At 33.9% G+C, this 17,861-nt stretch overlaps 2 protein-coding genes across 2 annotated transcripts; one reads left to right on the forward strand and one right to left on the reverse strand.

Annotated features, from left to right (window-relative positions):
- The first annotated feature begins 7,334 nt into the window (after window positions 1-7,334).
- LOC107843344 (BTB/POZ domain-containing protein At5g03250) lies at window positions 7,335-12,292 on the forward strand. The gene is made up of 5 exons (XM_016687583.2): window positions 7,335-7,929; window positions 9,052-9,121; window positions 9,205-9,992; window positions 10,693-11,128; window positions 11,680-12,292. Exons 1-5 carry the CDS (start codon window positions 7,871-7,873, stop codon window positions 12,160-12,162), a joined length of 1,836 nt encoding a protein of 611 aa, XP_016543069.2. The 5' UTR covers window positions 7,335-7,870; the 3' UTR covers window positions 12,163-12,292.
- Window positions 12,293-12,762: 470 nt separating this feature from the next.
- LOC107843345 (29 kDa ribonucleoprotein B, chloroplastic) lies at window positions 12,763-16,454 on the reverse strand. Its single transcript, XM_016687585.2, has 5 exons — window positions 15,997-16,454; window positions 15,082-15,183; window positions 14,429-14,764; window positions 13,958-14,065; window positions 12,763-13,068 (listed from the first exon to the last, which is right to left on the reverse strand). Exons 1-4 carry the CDS (start codon window positions 16,354-16,356, stop codon window positions 14,000-14,002), a joined length of 864 nt encoding a protein of 287 aa, XP_016543071.1. The 5' UTR covers window positions 16,357-16,454; the 3' UTR covers window positions 12,763-13,068; window positions 13,958-13,999.
- Window positions 16,455-17,861: the final 1,407 nt, after the last annotated feature.

Genomic DNA, 17,861 nt, shown 5'->3' on the forward strand with positions numbered 1-17,861 from the left:
AAACGTTATGTAACTCCTTGCTTATTAATTTATCAAATCCCTTGAAGATTGGTTGAGCAAGCTGCATTAAGCAACGCTCGATAAAAGTGAGCTACTCAACTATTGGGATCACATCTCGACTGTGTATCAACACATTTTGACCTAAAACAAACATAGCGACCCTCCATGTATCCTCTAAGGCTTCTAAAGAAAGTGTCATGAAGGCCTTCTACAATGCCACAACTTTGAAGATAGTGTTCCTAATCAAGCTCACAAGAGACCAGGAACTCTATACCAACTTCAAAGACAACAACGACGACCTTGGATACCAAATCGGCAAGTTGGAGGCAAGCTTGAAAATTAGCAGGATTCACATACTACAACAAGCCTCCGATCTTCTCCAAGAAATATTGAAAGCATTCTTAGGCAAGAAAATACAATCAATTAATCCATATTGATAAGGAATTAATGACACTCAATCTATCTTTCAATGTCATTTGTGGTTTCGATTAGGTCAACAATAGCAGGTCTAATCAGAACCACAAACAAGAAGGCATGGGATGCAATTTAAAATTTAGAAATTGCCGCCTTCGCTTAGATTCCTTATTTTAACTACAACTGCTATTGGCGTAAGTTTTTTAGACTTACTATACATTATTTCAACCCTCGATACTCGTAAGGCTACTTTCTTGGTCTTTTGCTATATTTTATCTAGGTGATAATCCCGACCACGCTACCTAGTCGAAGCTCCCTAGCAATGTGTCCATCTGCATTATTTTTCTTTCAGAGAAACATCAGATGAATTTACATTATTGGATACACTTTTATGTTTGCACTTGATTAAGATTTCTCATGTTTTAAGATAATTTCATCGGCCAGATTTACTAGAAGTTCCTTGCTACCCTATGTCTCCTCTTCAATTAGCTTTCAGATGATATAGTCTTTTATCAACTCTCCTTTACCTCGCAGAAATTCTCTTTCAACTCCTACTGGCATATAATCATCTTCTCAAACAACCCTTCCATATAAATTTGGTCCAGGGGAATTTCTATTGACTTTTCGTTCTTGTTTGATGCAGTACGAGGCTTCGAAGGCCTTCTTAGAGTCTAATGCACACTTAAAGTTAAGTCCAATAGCTATTGGATCTCTATAATAACACCAAATATTGATCCCTTCTCAAAACTTGACACGCATAAATATGAGTAATAACCATCGGTAATTCATAATAGGGTATATGCACCATCTTCATGGGGCCCTCAGTCTTATCAATTCGAACTCATCAAACTTAATTGTACAATGCAGGATCTTGTTTGAATGATCAGTGCCTAATCGGTTAAAAATTGCATTCATAAAAATATTTTACTTTGTGTGTGTTATCCCGATAACCTTATCAGTAATACTTCTCCCACACATGACAATGGATCCATCCATATGTATGCACCTTATTCTTTCTAGCCCATCTAGGGCTTAAATTGAATAAACAGATGACTAACAAGTTGTAACAGATGCCACATCTGTTTAAATTATCAAACAATTACAGAAATCTGTTATGACAGATGATCAACTTGTGCAACATATGACATATCTATTAGAAAAATCAAATATATATATCCATCTTTTGTAATAAATTGTCAATCTGTTGTAAGTTATCTAACAGATGGAACATATTTTGCAATAGATTACCCATTTGTTAGATTTATTTTAAATCAATTTTCTTTTCTTTTCGAAATATAATAAAAGATAAAATATTGTATTTAGATTCATTTTTTTAATTTACATATTTGAAAAGTCACCAGTTTTATTTAATTAAGGGATGAACAGTCGCAGCTTTTTGACTAACCCTTCAAATTCAATCATTTATAATTAGGTCCCTTCTTACTTGTTCATTCTACTACACTTACAAATATGGCTGATCCAGATTCGCACAAGAAGATTCATATCGAGTCCTTGCGGAAACTTTAAAGGCAGTTTGATGAACTCTAGAGGGATTTGACCGACTTCATAGCAAGGCTGAGGAGGGCCCTGCTGCTACCGGATAAAAATTGTCTGGTTGATAATAATAATAATGCTAATACTAATAATGATAATAATAATAAAGTAATAATAATTAGGTTATGTTTTTTATTTTAACGTATGTATTTTCCTTTTTTATATCGGATCTACCTAAGGGATTCAAAAATCTATGTTTGGTGGTCGACTTTGAATTTTTAATTCTTAGTTAATAGTTAATTATCATTCTGTTTATTCCTTATTTTCAACATGTCGACGGTTTGTGGTAGGGATTGAGCATTCGTGGCAATAGAGGTTAATCTGATGAGACAGATGGATCATATGTTGCAACAGGCGGTTATTAATAAAAAGGGATTATTGTTGTTATTAAGAGGGTGAAAAGTCATGACTTTCCAATTATTTAATATGCAAAATGGTTCGTAAAATAAATAATAAGGAAATAAATGATAAACATAATTTATAATCATAAAAAAATGGCTATTTATTTTTAATAACTGATCGTGACTTTTCACTATTTTTGTTTTTAAATTTATTTTTAAAAATTATTTATTTATTATATAATAAAAAAAAGTCACGATGTTGGATTAATTAACTTATATGATGCTTGTTAAGAAAAAGGTGAACAGTCGTGACCTTTTGTCTAAAACCATTCAACAATGTTGCTGGTGCATCAAATTTTCCATCTATGGCGACTGATGTATCAGCTGTTAGAAGAAATAAAAAAAACTACTAAAACAGATGGTCGATTTGTTGCAACAGATGGTTTATCTGATGCAACAGATAAACAATCCGTTGCCAGAACTCAATAAAAATGGTTATTATTTTATTAAATAAATGGTTATTGAAAAGGTGTCTTCGATTTTTAAATTGAGAAAAAGGTTATCTAATAATAACAAGCTGAAAAGTCATCACTTGTCACAATAATAAAAAAACTCCCCAGCTTGATTTAATTAAGTCATTTCTTTTCACAGAAAATAATAAGGAAATAAATGATAAACACAATTTATAATAATAAGAAATAATTATTTAATTTGAATAATTGACGTTAATGTTAAATAGGCATCATTCCTTTTCATAGAAAACATTTTTGTTTTAAAATCTGTTTTTAATTTATATAATAAAAAAGTCAACAAATTTGGATAATAAAAAGATAGATTATATATTGCAACAGATAGATTATCTGATGCAATAGATTTTCTATTTATTGCAACAGATGTTATATCTATTGTCACAGATAAGTTATCTGATGCAACAGATATAGAATCTGTTGTCATAACTCAATAAAAATGGTTCTTGAAAAGAACTAATTAATAATAATAATCTGAAAAGTCATGACTTATCACAATATTTCTTAATTTAATTAAGTCATAACTTTTCACAGTAATAAAAATGTAATTAATAAATAGAGATGAACAGTTAGATTATATGTTGCAACAGATAGATTATCTGATGCAACAGATTTTTTATTTGTTGCAACAGATAATATATCTGTTGTCACAGATGAGTTATCTGATGCAACAAATATAGAATCTGTTGTCACAACTCAATAAAAATGGTTCTTGGAAAGAATTAATTAATAATAATAATCTGAAAAGTCATGACCTATCACAATATTTCTTAATTTAATTAAGTCGTAACTTTTCAGAGTAATAAAAATGTAATTAATAAATGGAGGTGAACAGTTAGATTATATGTTGCAACAGATAGATTATCTGATACAACAGATTTTCCATTAGCTACAACAAATGATATATCTGTTGTCACTGATGAGTTATCTGATGCAACAGATATAGAATTTGTTGTCACAACTCAATAAAAATAGTTCTTGGCAAGAACTAATTAATAATAATAATCTGAAAAGTCATGACTTATCACAATATTTCTTAAGTTAATTAAGTCATAACTGTTCACAGTAATAAAAAATATAATTAATAAATAGAGATGAACAATCACGCCTTTTTTCCACTCATTCAAATTCAATCCTCTATAGATAGGTCCTTCCTTACTCAATCATTCATTCAACTACACTCCATTTATTTATTGTATCTTGTCTTTCATATTACACCTACCACCACTTTCTCTTCCCTGACTCAGGTAAGTTTTTTTCTTGTCAATCTGTAGTATACGTTGTATTACATTCGGATATTTTTTTCTTTACTTTTATTTTTACGTTTTTTGTCAACTCATATGTGTTCTTGATATGGATGATCCAGTGTGGGACGTTGCTTTTTTGCAAAACGCCGTGAATGAACTTTGGATGCAGGTTCGTGACCTGCAATGGGAACTGGGAGCAGTTAGAGCAAGGATTCTCCGTGAGATCTGCAGGCTGAGGAGGAACTTGCTGCTATCGGTTAAAGATTGGTCGGCTGACAACAACAACAACAACAACAACAACAACAATAATAATAATAATTAGATTATTTTTTTCTTTCAATCTATGTATATGTATTTTTATTTATTTTTGTTTAGTAAAAAAATTATGTTTGATCAACTTTCACATTTTAATTCATATTTATTTTTCATTTTGTCTATTATCTTCTCAACAAACATGTCGACGATTTGACATAAGGAATAATTTTGAATCCAGTAGAATAGCAAGAGTTGAAATATATTGGTTATCTGTTGGGTTTGTAGCAGGGGCTGATTTGTGTTGTTCCAAACAGATTACTCGTATGTTGCAACAGATAAGCAATCTGATGCAACAGATAATCAGTCTGATGCAACAGATAACTAGTCTATTTTAACAAATAACTAGTCAGTTGCATGGCTTTGATGTTTTAATTCATACTTCCTCCATCTCAAATTACCCGTTCCTAATTGAGATGATGCATTGATTAAGAAAAATAATTAATAACATGCCTAGTTTACCATAATACCCCTATTAAATGATGTTTGTATTTTAATTTGAAGAAAAAGTAATTAATGCAAAGGGTAAAACATGGAATTTTTTTATGTCTCTTCTTGATTAATGAAAAAAGACAAGTAAAATGAGAAATCAAATTAGGAAATTTGGGACAGGTAATTTGAGACGGAGGGAGTATTTAATTTTCATTCTGTCAATTATTTTCTCAACAAACATGTTGAGGATTGAACGTAAGGAATAATTTTGAATCCAGTAGCAATAGCAAGAGTTGAAACATATTGGTTACTGTTAGGTTTGTGGCAAGGGCTGATTTGTGTTGTTCCAAAGAGATTAATCATTTGTTGCAACAGATTACTCATATGTTGCAACAAATAAACAGTCTGATGCAACAGATAATCAATTTGATGCAACAGATAACTAGTCTGTTGCAACAGATAAATCCTTTGTTGCAACAAATTACCCATCTATTCGATTCATGTTACGGGCACTATAGAAGCATAAACATGAATCCAGCATATGTGTTTCGTTGTAACAGATTACTCATCTGATATACCAGATGAGTGATCTATTTAAATTTTAGGCACTTATATTAGATTCGTGATCGGGTTCTATCCATTGTTGAAAAAAAACAACAGTAATTGTGTACTCAGATGACAAATCCGAATAAAAATCATAATTTTACTTACCAAAGTCACCTATGAAGTAATGCCAAAGTGAAAAGTGATGTAGGAAACAAAATTTGACCTAAGAAATTGGTCAGATAGCAGCAGTAGCGGTAACAATAACAACAACAATAGTCGACAGAAGAAGTTGAAGATGATAATAAAGTAGAAGATGATGATAATAGAGCAGAAGATGATGAATAAAGTAACAGCAATAATGAACAACAATAATCGTGAAGAGAGAGAAAACAACAATGGATGAGAAGAGAGAGAAACACGTCTTTTTTTTCCTCTGTTTCCTGTTATATTAACTAATATTTGGATCAAAGTATAAATTAAAAAACTTGTGGGTTATTTTCAAACTTTTTCAACTTTCTTAATACATAATAAAGTAATTGTCACTTGCACTCAATTATTAAGACTTATGTCACCTACACCTCATTTTAAAACTTTTTTGTCACCTACAACCCAAAACTCCACGTAAAGATATAAAATTTGAATATGTATTTTAAACAAAAATGTTAAGTGATGTTCACCTTCACACCATTCTCAAATAGTAAATAAGCGATAAAATGACTTGTTATTTGAGTTACTCTCGATTTTCTTACTTTTATAATGAGAAAAACTACTAAGCGTCATTTGTTTATTAAAAAGTTATGAGGATCAATAGTGTTGGCTAAGAAATTTGACATAATTTGTGTAAGCATTGTTAGGCGAGTCTCGAGCGTAGATGTCGGGCGTACAATCGGCCGCTTGGGGTGTAGGCCTCATAGAACTAAGCTCCATACTTGAGGTCTTGAGGCCTGGGACGTTTTGGTAGTGCCTCACCCAGAGCAACCCACAAAACTCTATTTTAAAACCCAGCTTGAAATTTAACATGTAATATGAATTTGTTAGTAATTTTTTAAAGATTATTTTAGATCTGAAGTCTATATATAGAGGCGATGTCAAGGCTGTTTAATATTTTTTTAAAACGATTACAACAAAGGTAATTAGAGGGGAGAAATAAGCTAAGCCTATAACTTTTCCTTTAGCAAAGCCTTCACGACCAAGTTAAAAGTCCAAATTAGATAAATGGGATATAATTTGAGATGGAGGGGTAATAGTCTTCGCTAGCAAGAAGGATCCCACTATGACCAAGCTAAAGGTGTCAGAAATTCATCAAAAAATTATATTATATATATAATTATTTTTTATATTATATAAACTTAGGTGTTGATTAAATATATATAAAATTATTTTTTTATATTATATGAACTTAGGTGTTGAGTAAATAGGTCGTTTGGTTAGAAAAAGAGTTATCTCAGGATTAGTTATTTCAGAATTAATTATTCTATATGTATATAAAATAATTTATTCAATTATAATAATGTAAATAGTGGGATAAATAATTTCGATATTAACTAATACCTCACACTAAATATGAAATAAAATAATTCCTCATTTTATTTTGAAATTATTTATCCGTTATATCTCACACCACACACCAAATAGACCCCAATATAAATAAAGAGGGTAGATAAGTGGAGAGGAAAATGGTTGTTTTAACCGCCAAAAACCCAATATCCGATTTTCCCTCTTCTTCACTACTTCCATAGACTCGGTACACAATGTCTCTCTCCGACGCAAACTATTGTTGCGATAAAAACTTATCCGTATTAATGTTTACATCAAATAAATATGACTTATCATAATTAAGAAATTTAATGAAAAAGAAATACATGTTAATTAATTATGATCATGTAAAATAACTTTATATTCAAACAGAGCACATGCATATATATATTGACTTGATATAAATAAGGGCGGAGTCAAGTAAGGCCGAGAGATTTCGTCCGAATTCTTCTTGGCAAAAAATTATGTTATTTGTACATGATTAAAATTAATACTATGTATATAGTAGATGTTGAACCTTTTTTGATTTATTCATGTGTTTACTTTTTCATATTTGAAACAAGTAAAAATTCTCCAAATGCTAATGGATATATAAACACTAAATGCAGGCAAATTTTTCGTTGTGGTGCTACCTGCAGAAACGGATCTAATATCGTAGCACTTATTCTGAGTGTGGCTGCATGCACTCATTGCTTTCAATTCCAATTATAGACACACTTTATCAAAAAAGAATTTAATTAAAAAAAATGTATATGCACACACATTAACTTTAACATAATACCCAAGCCAATTATCCCCATGTTACATGCCGCTAGAAAACCAGACACCTTTTTCCCAAATCCTCTTCATGTTTGTGTAGATTTGCAGCAGAAAGGATCAATTCAGTACAACAATAAGAATTTTTTGTTAGTCATTTAAGACAAACAATTATTGCATTTTACTTTTGACAACATTTGGATACATGGCATTTGTAAGAATTGGCTCCAAATCTGAGGCCTTCCGTCGTGAAGGACATGCTTGGTAAGCCCCTTTCAGCCTTTCTTTTATTTTTTCCTTTCAGTATTCGGTATCCACTTTGAGGTTTTGATTAATTTTGATTCATGCTGCTTTAGGCTTATTAAAGGGAAAACGCTTCCTATTAATATTATTTTTCATTCTCGGAGCTTAACCTTTGATTAAAGGTGGAGGGATTGTATTAATCTCACCATAATCCGTGGAACTGTCTTAATTTTGCATCTTCTTCCTAGCAACAATTGAATCATCATTGCTTATCATATACTATGGGCTCTCTATCAACTTATTTTGCTTTAGTTTCCAATGTGTACTTCTGGAGTGACTACTATAAAATTAACAATAGTAATTGTGATAATAATAAGAACACTATTGCCGAGTATCGTCCAATGGAAATTAAAAAAAAAATTGATCCATTCATAATCCTCCACTAGTTGGACTAGTTTATCATCCGATTGGAAATGATAAAGAAAATGCATAAGTGGTTAGAAAGAGTTCGTGTCAAATTTGAGGAAAAAGTTAAGCTTATGCTTGTAATCTCTCTGTTTATTAACAGAAGTTCAGCCTCACATAAGCATTTCAGTATATTAAATGTTCAATCGCGTTTGGTTGGTGTTTAGTTAGGATTTGACTGAAAGTCTTATAGTTTTCGCGGTAGATTAGGTAAGTAATGTATAAATGATAGGAAACAGAATTTCATATGGACCATTTGATTTCTTGAATATGTAAACTAGTCGAATTTGACAAATAATTTACTACCAGCGGATCGCGCTTCGAATCTGCCTGTGCCATTATTATTTTGCACCCAACAGAGTGACCTAATGGTCAATGAAGTGGTTGAGAACTATGAGGTTTTAGGTTCAAATCCCGACGGAGACAAAAACACTAGGCGATTTCTTTTCATTTGTCCTAACCTTGTTGGACAGAATTGTCTGGTTTTTGATATTGTTGGGAGTTGGCAGGTATTCCGAGAAACTAGTCAAGGGGCGCACAAGATGGCTTAGTCACCACGGTTATAAAAAAAAAGAAAAAGACAAATAATTTGGTTCATTTTCTTCATTTTTGCTTGTGAAGCAGCAGAACTAGAAATGTTTTCATTAAATTATGAACCTTATGCATGAACCTCTTCAGGCATTGCACATCAGGCCTTCCCAGTGATGTTACAATTGAAATTGGAGAAATGTCCTTTTATCTACACAAGGTACACCTTTTTTCTTCTATCAATTATCGTTTTGTTCAAATATAGTGTGTGCGCATTTATCTTGTTTGCGTATTACTCTGCAGTTCCCATTGATATCAAGAAGTGGACGTCTAGCAACACTAATTAAAGAATCATGCAATGACGAAGGGTCAGTTAGTGTCCTGCAGCTCAATGACATACCTGGTGGTGCTAAAGCATTTGAGCTAGTAGCCAAATTTTGTTATGGTGTCAAAATAGAACTTTCCCCGTTGAATATAGTAAGCCTTAGATGTGCATCAGAGTATCTGGTAATGACAGATGAATATGGCGATGAGAATTTAACTGCACAAACAGAGGGTTTTCTTAATGATGTTTTCGGAAATTGGACAGATACCATAAAAGCTCTTGAAACCTGTGAAGAAGTTTTACCACATGCTGAAGAGCTTCATATTGTTTCAAGATGCATAAATTCCTTGGCAATGAAAGCTTGTACCGATACAAGGTTGTTTAACTGGCCTGTATCTGAAAATGGTCGGGAGGGTACCACAGACGTGGATGTATGGAATGGTATATGCACCAGATCCAAGACACAGCCGATGACAGATGATTGGTGGTATGAAGACGTGTCGTTCCTTAGCTTACCTCTGTACAAACGGTTGATTCAGGCAGTTGAAGCCGGAGGAATGAGACCCGAAAATGTAGCAGGTGCCCTTGTGTTTTATGCCAAGAAATATATCCCCTTGATGAATAGACAATCAAGTTTCAAGGATGCTACTAGCCATACTAATAAATCAGGGTCAACAATTTCCACTCCATCAGAGGCCGACCAAAGGGCACTTTTAGAAGAGATAATGGAGTTGCTACCAAATCAGAAAGGAGTAACAGAAACCAGGTTCTTAAGAGAGAACACATTTTTAATTACGTAATCATATTATGTCTTAACCTTTCTTCATTTTTGGGAGGCGATGAGATTTGAACTTACAGGGTGTGTTTGATATGGAGAAAATGTTCCCAATTTTTCCATGTTTGGTTAGTAAAATGTTTTGGAAAAAAGTTTCCTCTAGAAAAACAAGTTCCTTAAAAATTAATGATTTTCCTCAAGTGGCTTTCTAAGTTCATTGTTTCCTCCCTAACTCTCATTCCCCCAACCCTTACCCCATACCACCTCTTGATCATCCCACCCCACCCTCGTAGTGTTTTTCGAGATGACATGTAAATGCTCTTGGGATAATATTTTTTTTGCTTACTTAGCAGATATCAAAACATAAGTAAGAAAATCACTTACAACAACATACCTAGTATAATTTCACAAGTGAGGTCTAGAAAGGGTAGGATGCGCACAAACCTTACCCCTACCTTTGTTGGGTAGGGAGGTTGTTTCCAATAGACCCTCAGCTCAAAAGAAATGAAATCAATGAAAATCACTTATTTTCAGTTAAAATATCTAGGAAAACGTTTTCAGTCATACCAAACACACCCTAGGACCTTCCACCTGTTCTAGTACCATATTGAGTTACTGAAATATCTTATTTATAAACTTAAGTTGTTATAGAGAGCATACTTCTTGTAACTTACTTTATGTATGAGTACAGGTTTCTACTCAGGCTGCTCCGTAGCGCTATGATGTTACAAGCAAGTCCATCTTGCAGGGAGAATTTGGAGAGAAGAGTGGGATTGCAGTTAGATCAAGCTGCACTAGATGACTTGCTAATACCAAATATGGGATATTCAGTGGAAACTTTATATGACATAGACTGTTTTCAGAGAATTCTGGACCATTTTGTATCAATAGATCAGGCTTCTTCTGCACCTTCTCCATGTGTTATGGAAGAAAACCAATTGATGGAAGGTTCAAATTCCTTGACTTCATTAACAAGGGTGGCAACTCTGGTGGATTCATATCTTTCTGAGGTGGCACCTGATGTTAACTTCAAGTTCCCGAAATTTCAGTCTCTTGCTGCTACAATCCCAGATTTTGCAAGGCCACTTTCCGATGGTATCTATCGTGCAATTGATATATATTTGAAGGTAACCAGTAGTTATATATTTCTGATCCTTGTTACTTTAAATGTCTTTCTATCGGGGTTGAAATTGATTCTTCTAATATCTGATTGTCATGGTAGCAACTAGGTTTCGACTTTCTACAGTAATTTTGATGATTTTCTATGTTATGATAAAGTACAACAACAACATACTCAGTGTAATCCCACAATGTGGGGTCTGGGATGGTAGAGTGTATGCAAACCTTAACCCTACCTCAAAGGTATATAAGTTGTTTCCGTCTATTCTACGGTAAAGTAGTAACAAGAATTAACAAAATTCATTTCTCTGCCTCTTTTTTTTATTGATTTCCCACCCGGTGTCCAGTAATTTCAAGGTTTACTTTCTTTGACACTATCAGTGAAGTTTATGATAGTAGTTCAGTTACCATTTTACTAGATTACCATTAATGTTTATCGTTGAGATGTACATGTATTTACTTCAGTGTCTGATGTTGTGTAAATATTTTTATACGGTCAGTGTGTTGAGCTTAATCTCTTCTTTACCAATACATGTTTTCTCATATATTTCAATATTAGGCACATCCTTGGCTCACAGACTCAGAAAGAGAGCAAACCTGCAGACTGATGAATTGCCAGAAGCTCTCGTTGGAGGCTTGCACACACGCTGCTCAAAATGAGAGGCTACCTCTTAGGGTCGTAGTTCAAGTCTTGTTCTTTGAACAACTACGCCTACGGACATCAATATCAGGATGGTTCTTTGTTTCGGATAATCTTGACAACTCTCAAAGTACGAGTCTTCACGGAGGCAACCGAAATGCAAACACAACAAATGGTAGAGGAGGATCAAGTATCGATGACATGAGGAGGCGTGTGGCAGAGCTAGAGAAAGAGTGTAATAGCATGAAACAGGAGTTTAAAAAGGTGGTAAAAACAAAGAAAAGGTGGAATGTGTTTTGTGGAAGAAAATCTGAATGTGACTTCAATTCAGTAAAGCCCACCAAGTTGCACCCGCAACATGTTAATGAGCATAAAAATCAAAAGAATGTTGACTCAAAGTGAAGGTGGATAGAGTTTATTACTGTGTTTTCTACTTTTAGTGCCATCAGGACTTCTTTGAGTATCATGTATAATATGGTTTGGACTCGTCATATTGCTATTATGATCAAGACGATTCTAGTTAGTAAGTTCAGACATTGTCTGCACTTATTGGTTGGCAAAAGTAGCATTTAGTAGCATCCTGGAGAGGACAATTTGGAAAGGTAGGTTGATAACATGATGTCTTCTTGATGAAAGGATAGATGCATGCTAAGAGGAAGAATTGAGCAACTTTATATTTGCCATCACATATATTTGCAGAAATACACTTAGATTTAGATGTAGGCTTTTGAATGTACCAAGAGCATAAACCATTGTCAACTCTCAATGTCATCTGTCCGAGCCCTTCTTATTTTCGGACTCTAGCAAGAGGCATGATATGATACTAGTAAATTGGTACCATAACTAAATATGGGTATAAACACTGCCAACCTAACGTTGCATTAGTTCGCGGTGATTACCACGCACTGTACTTATGTGGGATGTGTGTAGGGGTTAATTGCTCCAACATCATAATCAAACAACTCCTTAGTTCAACAAATGAAGTTCCGAAGACTTCAAAAATTTGCGCAACACATTCAGAATGTTCATTTATAAGACGAATGGTTCACCACCAAGATACATCCCAAAGATTGATCTAACGTCATTTGTCTAGTCCATCATCAACTAATGGAAATAATATTACTTACAGGTCAGAATCTTTCCCCCAAGGCAATTTTGGAACATTTACTTTTAATAGAAAATATAATTGTGAGTGCTCTATTAATCTTAGATACCAAAAACTTTGTACCAACTTTGGTGTAAAAGTAACAGGTGCTGAAGGTGCAAACAATTCATGAGCTTTGCCGCAATTTTCAGCATTTCCAGACCCTGCCATGTAGATTATACATTTGTTAGAGCAAAAACACATTCAGCAAGAATGTTGAACCTAAAATAACCAAATAAATGGACATGAGATTAAGACGGAAAAGACAATATGCATATGGTAGATTTGAGCTTTTTCAACATCCATCTTGATCTCTTCCCCTTTATAGTACCATTATCAAGAAGCTGACTCTTGATGGGGTGAAGTGTGAGCAGGGGCGGATCTATTAAGGGTTCTGGGGGTGCCATGCCGCCACCCGCAAACTTCGAAGGTAACTTTATATATAAGTAGTCTGTGGTTCAGGTGGCACAAAGTTGTTAATTTCACCCAACAAGCCCGGGTTCAAAACTTGCTATCAACCTCCCTTTTTAGTAAGTTTAATTAATCACTACACAATGTAACTTTAAAAAATTTCTAGTTTTCTCGAGTTCAGTATTTACTAAATAAACATATATTTTTTTTAATCATGTATAAATAGTATCGGTTTTCGTCGAAGGAGATTCAATGAACCTCTTGTCCATAAGTTGGCTCGGATCTACGATTTGGAGTCTCCGATTAATTTAACCAATGACTTTACTTGGCACCCGGAGACTTCGAATCCTGGATCCGCCTCTGTGTGTGAGACCAAATTCTTCAAAGGTTGCTAAAGTATTCAAGTATAAAAATAGATATTAATGCATATGGTAGATTGAGCTTTTTTCAACATCCATCTTGATCTCCCCTTTATAGTACCATTATCAAGAAGCTGACTCTTGTTGGGGTGAAGTGTGTGAGACCAAATTCTTCAAAGGTTGCTAAACTATTCAAGTTTAAAAATAGATATTAATGTTTTTCTCAGCTCTGCCTTGAAACTACTATGAAGATATATGAAACCAGAACATGTGAGTTGTTTACCTCAAGTTCTTCCCCAATCAAAAGAGATGTAATTTAACACATTCAAAATTGACGCCTGGGGGGCCTCTCTTCAGCAGCACTCACGCGTATGGACCTGCCATCAAGGTCCTGCACCACAAATCACACCAGATGCATAGTATCAGAACAGCCTGAGAGTCTTAAGACTATCAAATATCTTTGCAGAAAAACTCAACTCCAATGAGAAAAACATCTAGGAAAGCTGAAATCCAAGAATGATTTCAAAGAATATCTAAATCACAATTTCGACGAAAGGAACTAATAAATTGAGGTCCAACTAGTCCAGCAGATATGTTAGGAAAGATGCAAAAAACTACAGCTGTGGACAAATTTGTAACCGTTCTTTTCAGATACCCGAAGGACAAAAACAACTGATATCAACAGATACTGAGAACAGGCATGTGTATTACACAAATCAAGATAAGTAATCAGGCTAAGTAAAATTACACTTACAACACCATTCAAGCTATCAATTGCATTATTGACCTCTGTAGCGGAACTATATGTCACAAAGCCAAAGCCCCTTGATCTACCGCTATCTCTGTCATAGACTACCTTGGCATCCACAACTTTGCCTTGTTCACTGAACAATTCTCTAAGTGAAAGGTCATCGACACCCCATGAGAGGTTCCCTACATAGACTCTGTTGGAGCTATCAAAACTTCTCCCACCACGTGGACCTCCAAAAGAAGAATTCTCTCTTCTCCCACCACGTCCACCTCCAAAAGAATTCTCCCTTTTGTCTGGTGCTGGCCCAGAGTTCACTCTCAATGCCCTCCCATCAATTTCCTGCAGAAGGATATCATAACATTTGCTTAGATTTCTACAAGTAGTGGTTGAAAGGGATGCATGTCCAAACACTTCTTTTGAAAAGACAAGATTTTTAGATCATGCAAATGACAAGTTTAAAAGCAACACTAGAAAGTGATTTCATCAGCTTATTAGTATTGCAAGTTGTAATGACTTCACCACAAAGGCAAAAAAACTAAAGCTTGCTTTATCGCTCATCAAGATAAGCCAAGACCAAGGAAACTTTAAGCCAACGTCGTAATATAAGTGCACTTGAAGATAATAATGAATGGCAAGCACAAAGGGCAAGACTTTACATATCCATTGAATTGTTGTTCAGCAGCTTCCACTTCTGCCTTCGTAGACATTGTCACAAAACCAAACCCTCTGCTTCTCCCTGTGAGCTTGTCATATATAACCTGCAAAATTGAAACAACTTCAGTACTTCATAATCCTCCCAAACAATTCTTGCAACTCCACTCAATCCAAGATCCCAATGGAGAAAAGAAATCTTCTTGAACACACTATAGGCCTTCTCCAAGATGCTTGAGCAAGCATGAAGCAAAATTTACTGATATATCAAAAAAGTTGTATAGCAAGTTACTTATCATGTTATATTGAATATCATGTTATATTGAAACTTAAAGCATCCCATCAGCACAGCATTTCAAAGGAATAAGTGAAAGGAATTCCACTCCAAATGAAAGCTTGCTCTTTTCAAGTGTTGAATTGAGTGAACCATCTCATCTATATGTCTAAACAGCTAGGGGTCGTTTGGTAGCTGGTTAGAGTTATGCACTGACACATTAATAACTAAACCCTGCATAAATATACATAAATTCACTCATGACACTAATATGTATTAGTCTCAGGTTTCTAAATTGCTGACCAAACACAGTACTAATTTAATACTTGCATAACTCACCTCCAAACCAGCTAACAAACAACCCCTTGTAACAAATACACTTTTACTTACTTATTTATGTCTTAACATGTTCCCTCGTTAGCCTAATTCTTTTATCTTAGTCAATTTAACATAAAACTTGAACCAAGACATGACATACTTCTATTTAACTAATATTTGTGGTCCAGCCCTTCCCAAACCCCGGCATAACATGAACCTTCTAGTACACCGAGCTGCCTTTTTTCCTATTATGCTTTTAACATTAATCAGCAAAGTTAATATTCCCCAACACATTAATTGCAAAATAACTTAGAATTAGCAAAATTACCTCAACCATCTCAACATTCCCAGCACGTTCAAAAATCTCAGCAAGGGCAGCACTATCAACACTAAACGGCAAATTACCAACAAACAGTTTAAGGTCCGGAGAGAAACTCGGCTCTTCTTCTCCCTCTTCAACACCATCCTCCAACTGATCAAATTCCGACAACGCCACTTTACGAACAAAACGAGACGATTCAAAAGGCTTCATAGAAAGGGTTGAAGAAGATAAAGAAAGATTTAGAGAGAACGAAGAAGGAAGAGAAAAGAAGGAAAATGAAGTTGTTATTGAATTTGGTTTTAGAGAAGAAAAGGTTTGTGGGGTTACGAAGAGGAACTGGAGAGAAGAAAGTGAAGAAGAAGCCATTGTTGTTGAAAATGCTAAGGCTGCTGAGTTTTCCTTATTTTTTTCGTTGTAGTAGTGTAGAAAGATAAGGTTTTTTCAAAGATTTTGAAGATATAACGTTCATATTTATAAATGGGAAAATTTGTGTTAGATATTTTTTGCTAGGTTTAGGCCAGAAGGTGGGTTAAGGCCCATTGGGTATATTCGCCAAAGTTGCAAATACCAAAGCCCTAAAGATTTTTGTACACTCTTGGAGGGTTGGACCTAATATATATGAGAAAATTACATGGGATGGCCATTTTAAAAAGAATATGGCTCATAATTGAAAAGGTGAACATGCTACAGTCAGTTGGTTAAAGTAATTTTCTTTTTTAGCCATTTGGCTCAATTGGACATATGCAGTCGTTATACTCAATTGATACACTTTTATACTATATATTGATACACTTTTTAAAAAGAGAAAGGAAATTTTATGTAAGCACATGCAGTCCCTATACCCAATTGATATTATTTTATACCACATTAATACACTTTTATACTACATTGATACACTTAGATACCGCATCGATACACTTTTATATTAGATTGATACACTTTTATATCACGTTGATAAAATACATATGCCATATAAATACACCTTTTATAGAGAAAATTTGTGCAAGCATATACAGTAATTCATTATTCGTGAATTTGTTAACTTCGCCTAAAATTTTGTGAAAATTTGTGCAAGCATATACAAAATTTATTAAATCTTTTATCCTCACTGTCCAAACACTCCTTAATTTTTTTTCCTCTACAATTCACAAATACAAAACTACACTCATTGGAGCTCCGGCAGAACCTGAACGAAGAAGAAAAAGAATAAACAATAAATAATAAAAATGAGTACAGTAGATAAGATGCAAAACTTTCCTATTTTTTGTTTGTTCTTTTTGTTGCTGGGGGCAGGAAACAAGAAATAGACCTCCTTTTTCTAGCAAATTTTAATGGATTAACATGAACAAGCAGATCAGATAAACAATAAATATTAGATCTGTTCTTTTTTTTGTAAAAATACCCATTTTTTTTATCGCTTGATTTTCTTGTTTTTGTTTTTTTGTTGCAGGTTTTGAATATCAATTGGTTCCAGAAGAAACCTGATGGAGACGACGAGGTAATTTTTTCGTTGAAAAATATGTGTATTTGTAGATTTTGATGATGGATTTTTTTGAAGTTTTTTTTATTTTTTCTGTTAATTTTTTATTGAATTTGGCGAAGATTTAAATTTTGATATTTGAGATTGGAAATTAGGGTGAAATTGGTTGAATTTTGGTGGGTTGAATTTTGTTTTTTTTTTCTAGTTTCTATGTGAAATCCATTGTATGGTTGGAATGGAGAAAAGCGGGAAGAAGGAGATGAAATGATACGGTTTATATTGGGAGTGGCTATTTAGTGGGTAATTAATTGTGGGTGCTATTTTTGTGGTATTATTTTAGTTTTAGGTGTCATTTTTGTCCTTTTCCCAATATACATTCGAGGGTTATACA

Source organism: Capsicum annuum, chromosome 10 (assembly GCF_002878395.1).
Source record: "Capsicum annuum cultivar UCD-10X-F1 chromosome 10, UCD10Xv1.1, whole genome shotgun sequence".
Taxonomy (NCBI): domain Eukaryota; kingdom Viridiplantae; phylum Streptophyta; class Magnoliopsida; order Solanales; family Solanaceae; genus Capsicum; species Capsicum annuum.

What these genes read in the sequence shown, in the direction of transcription:
- LOC107843344 (XM_016687583.2), top strand. Translation starts at nt 7,871, where the DNA reads ATGGCATTTGTAAGAATTGGCTCCAAATCTGAGGCCTTCCGTCGTGAA. An exon ending in CGTCGTGAAGGACATGCTTG is followed by an intron (nt 7,930 to 9,051) that starts GTAAGCCCCTTT and finishes GAACCTCTTCAG; the next exon opens with GCATTGCACATCAGGCCTTC. An exon ending in TGTCCTTTTATCTACACAAG is followed by an intron (nt 9,122 to 9,204) that starts GTACACCTTTTT and finishes ATTACTCTGCAG; the next exon opens with TTCCCATTGATATCAAGAAG.
- LOC107843345 (XM_016687585.2), bottom strand. Translation starts at nt 16,356, where the DNA reads ATGGCTTCTTCTTCACTTTCTTCTCTCCAGTTCCTCTTCGTAACCCCA. An exon ending in GGAATGTTGAGATGGTTGAG is followed by an intron (nt 15,184 to 15,996) that starts GTAATTTTGCTA and finishes TCAATTTTGCAG; the next exon opens with GTTATATATGACAAGCTCAC. An exon ending in AACAACAATTCAATGGATAT is followed by an intron (nt 14,765 to 15,081) that starts GTAAAGTCTTGC and finishes ATCCTTCTGCAG; the next exon opens with GAAATTGATGGGAGGGCATT.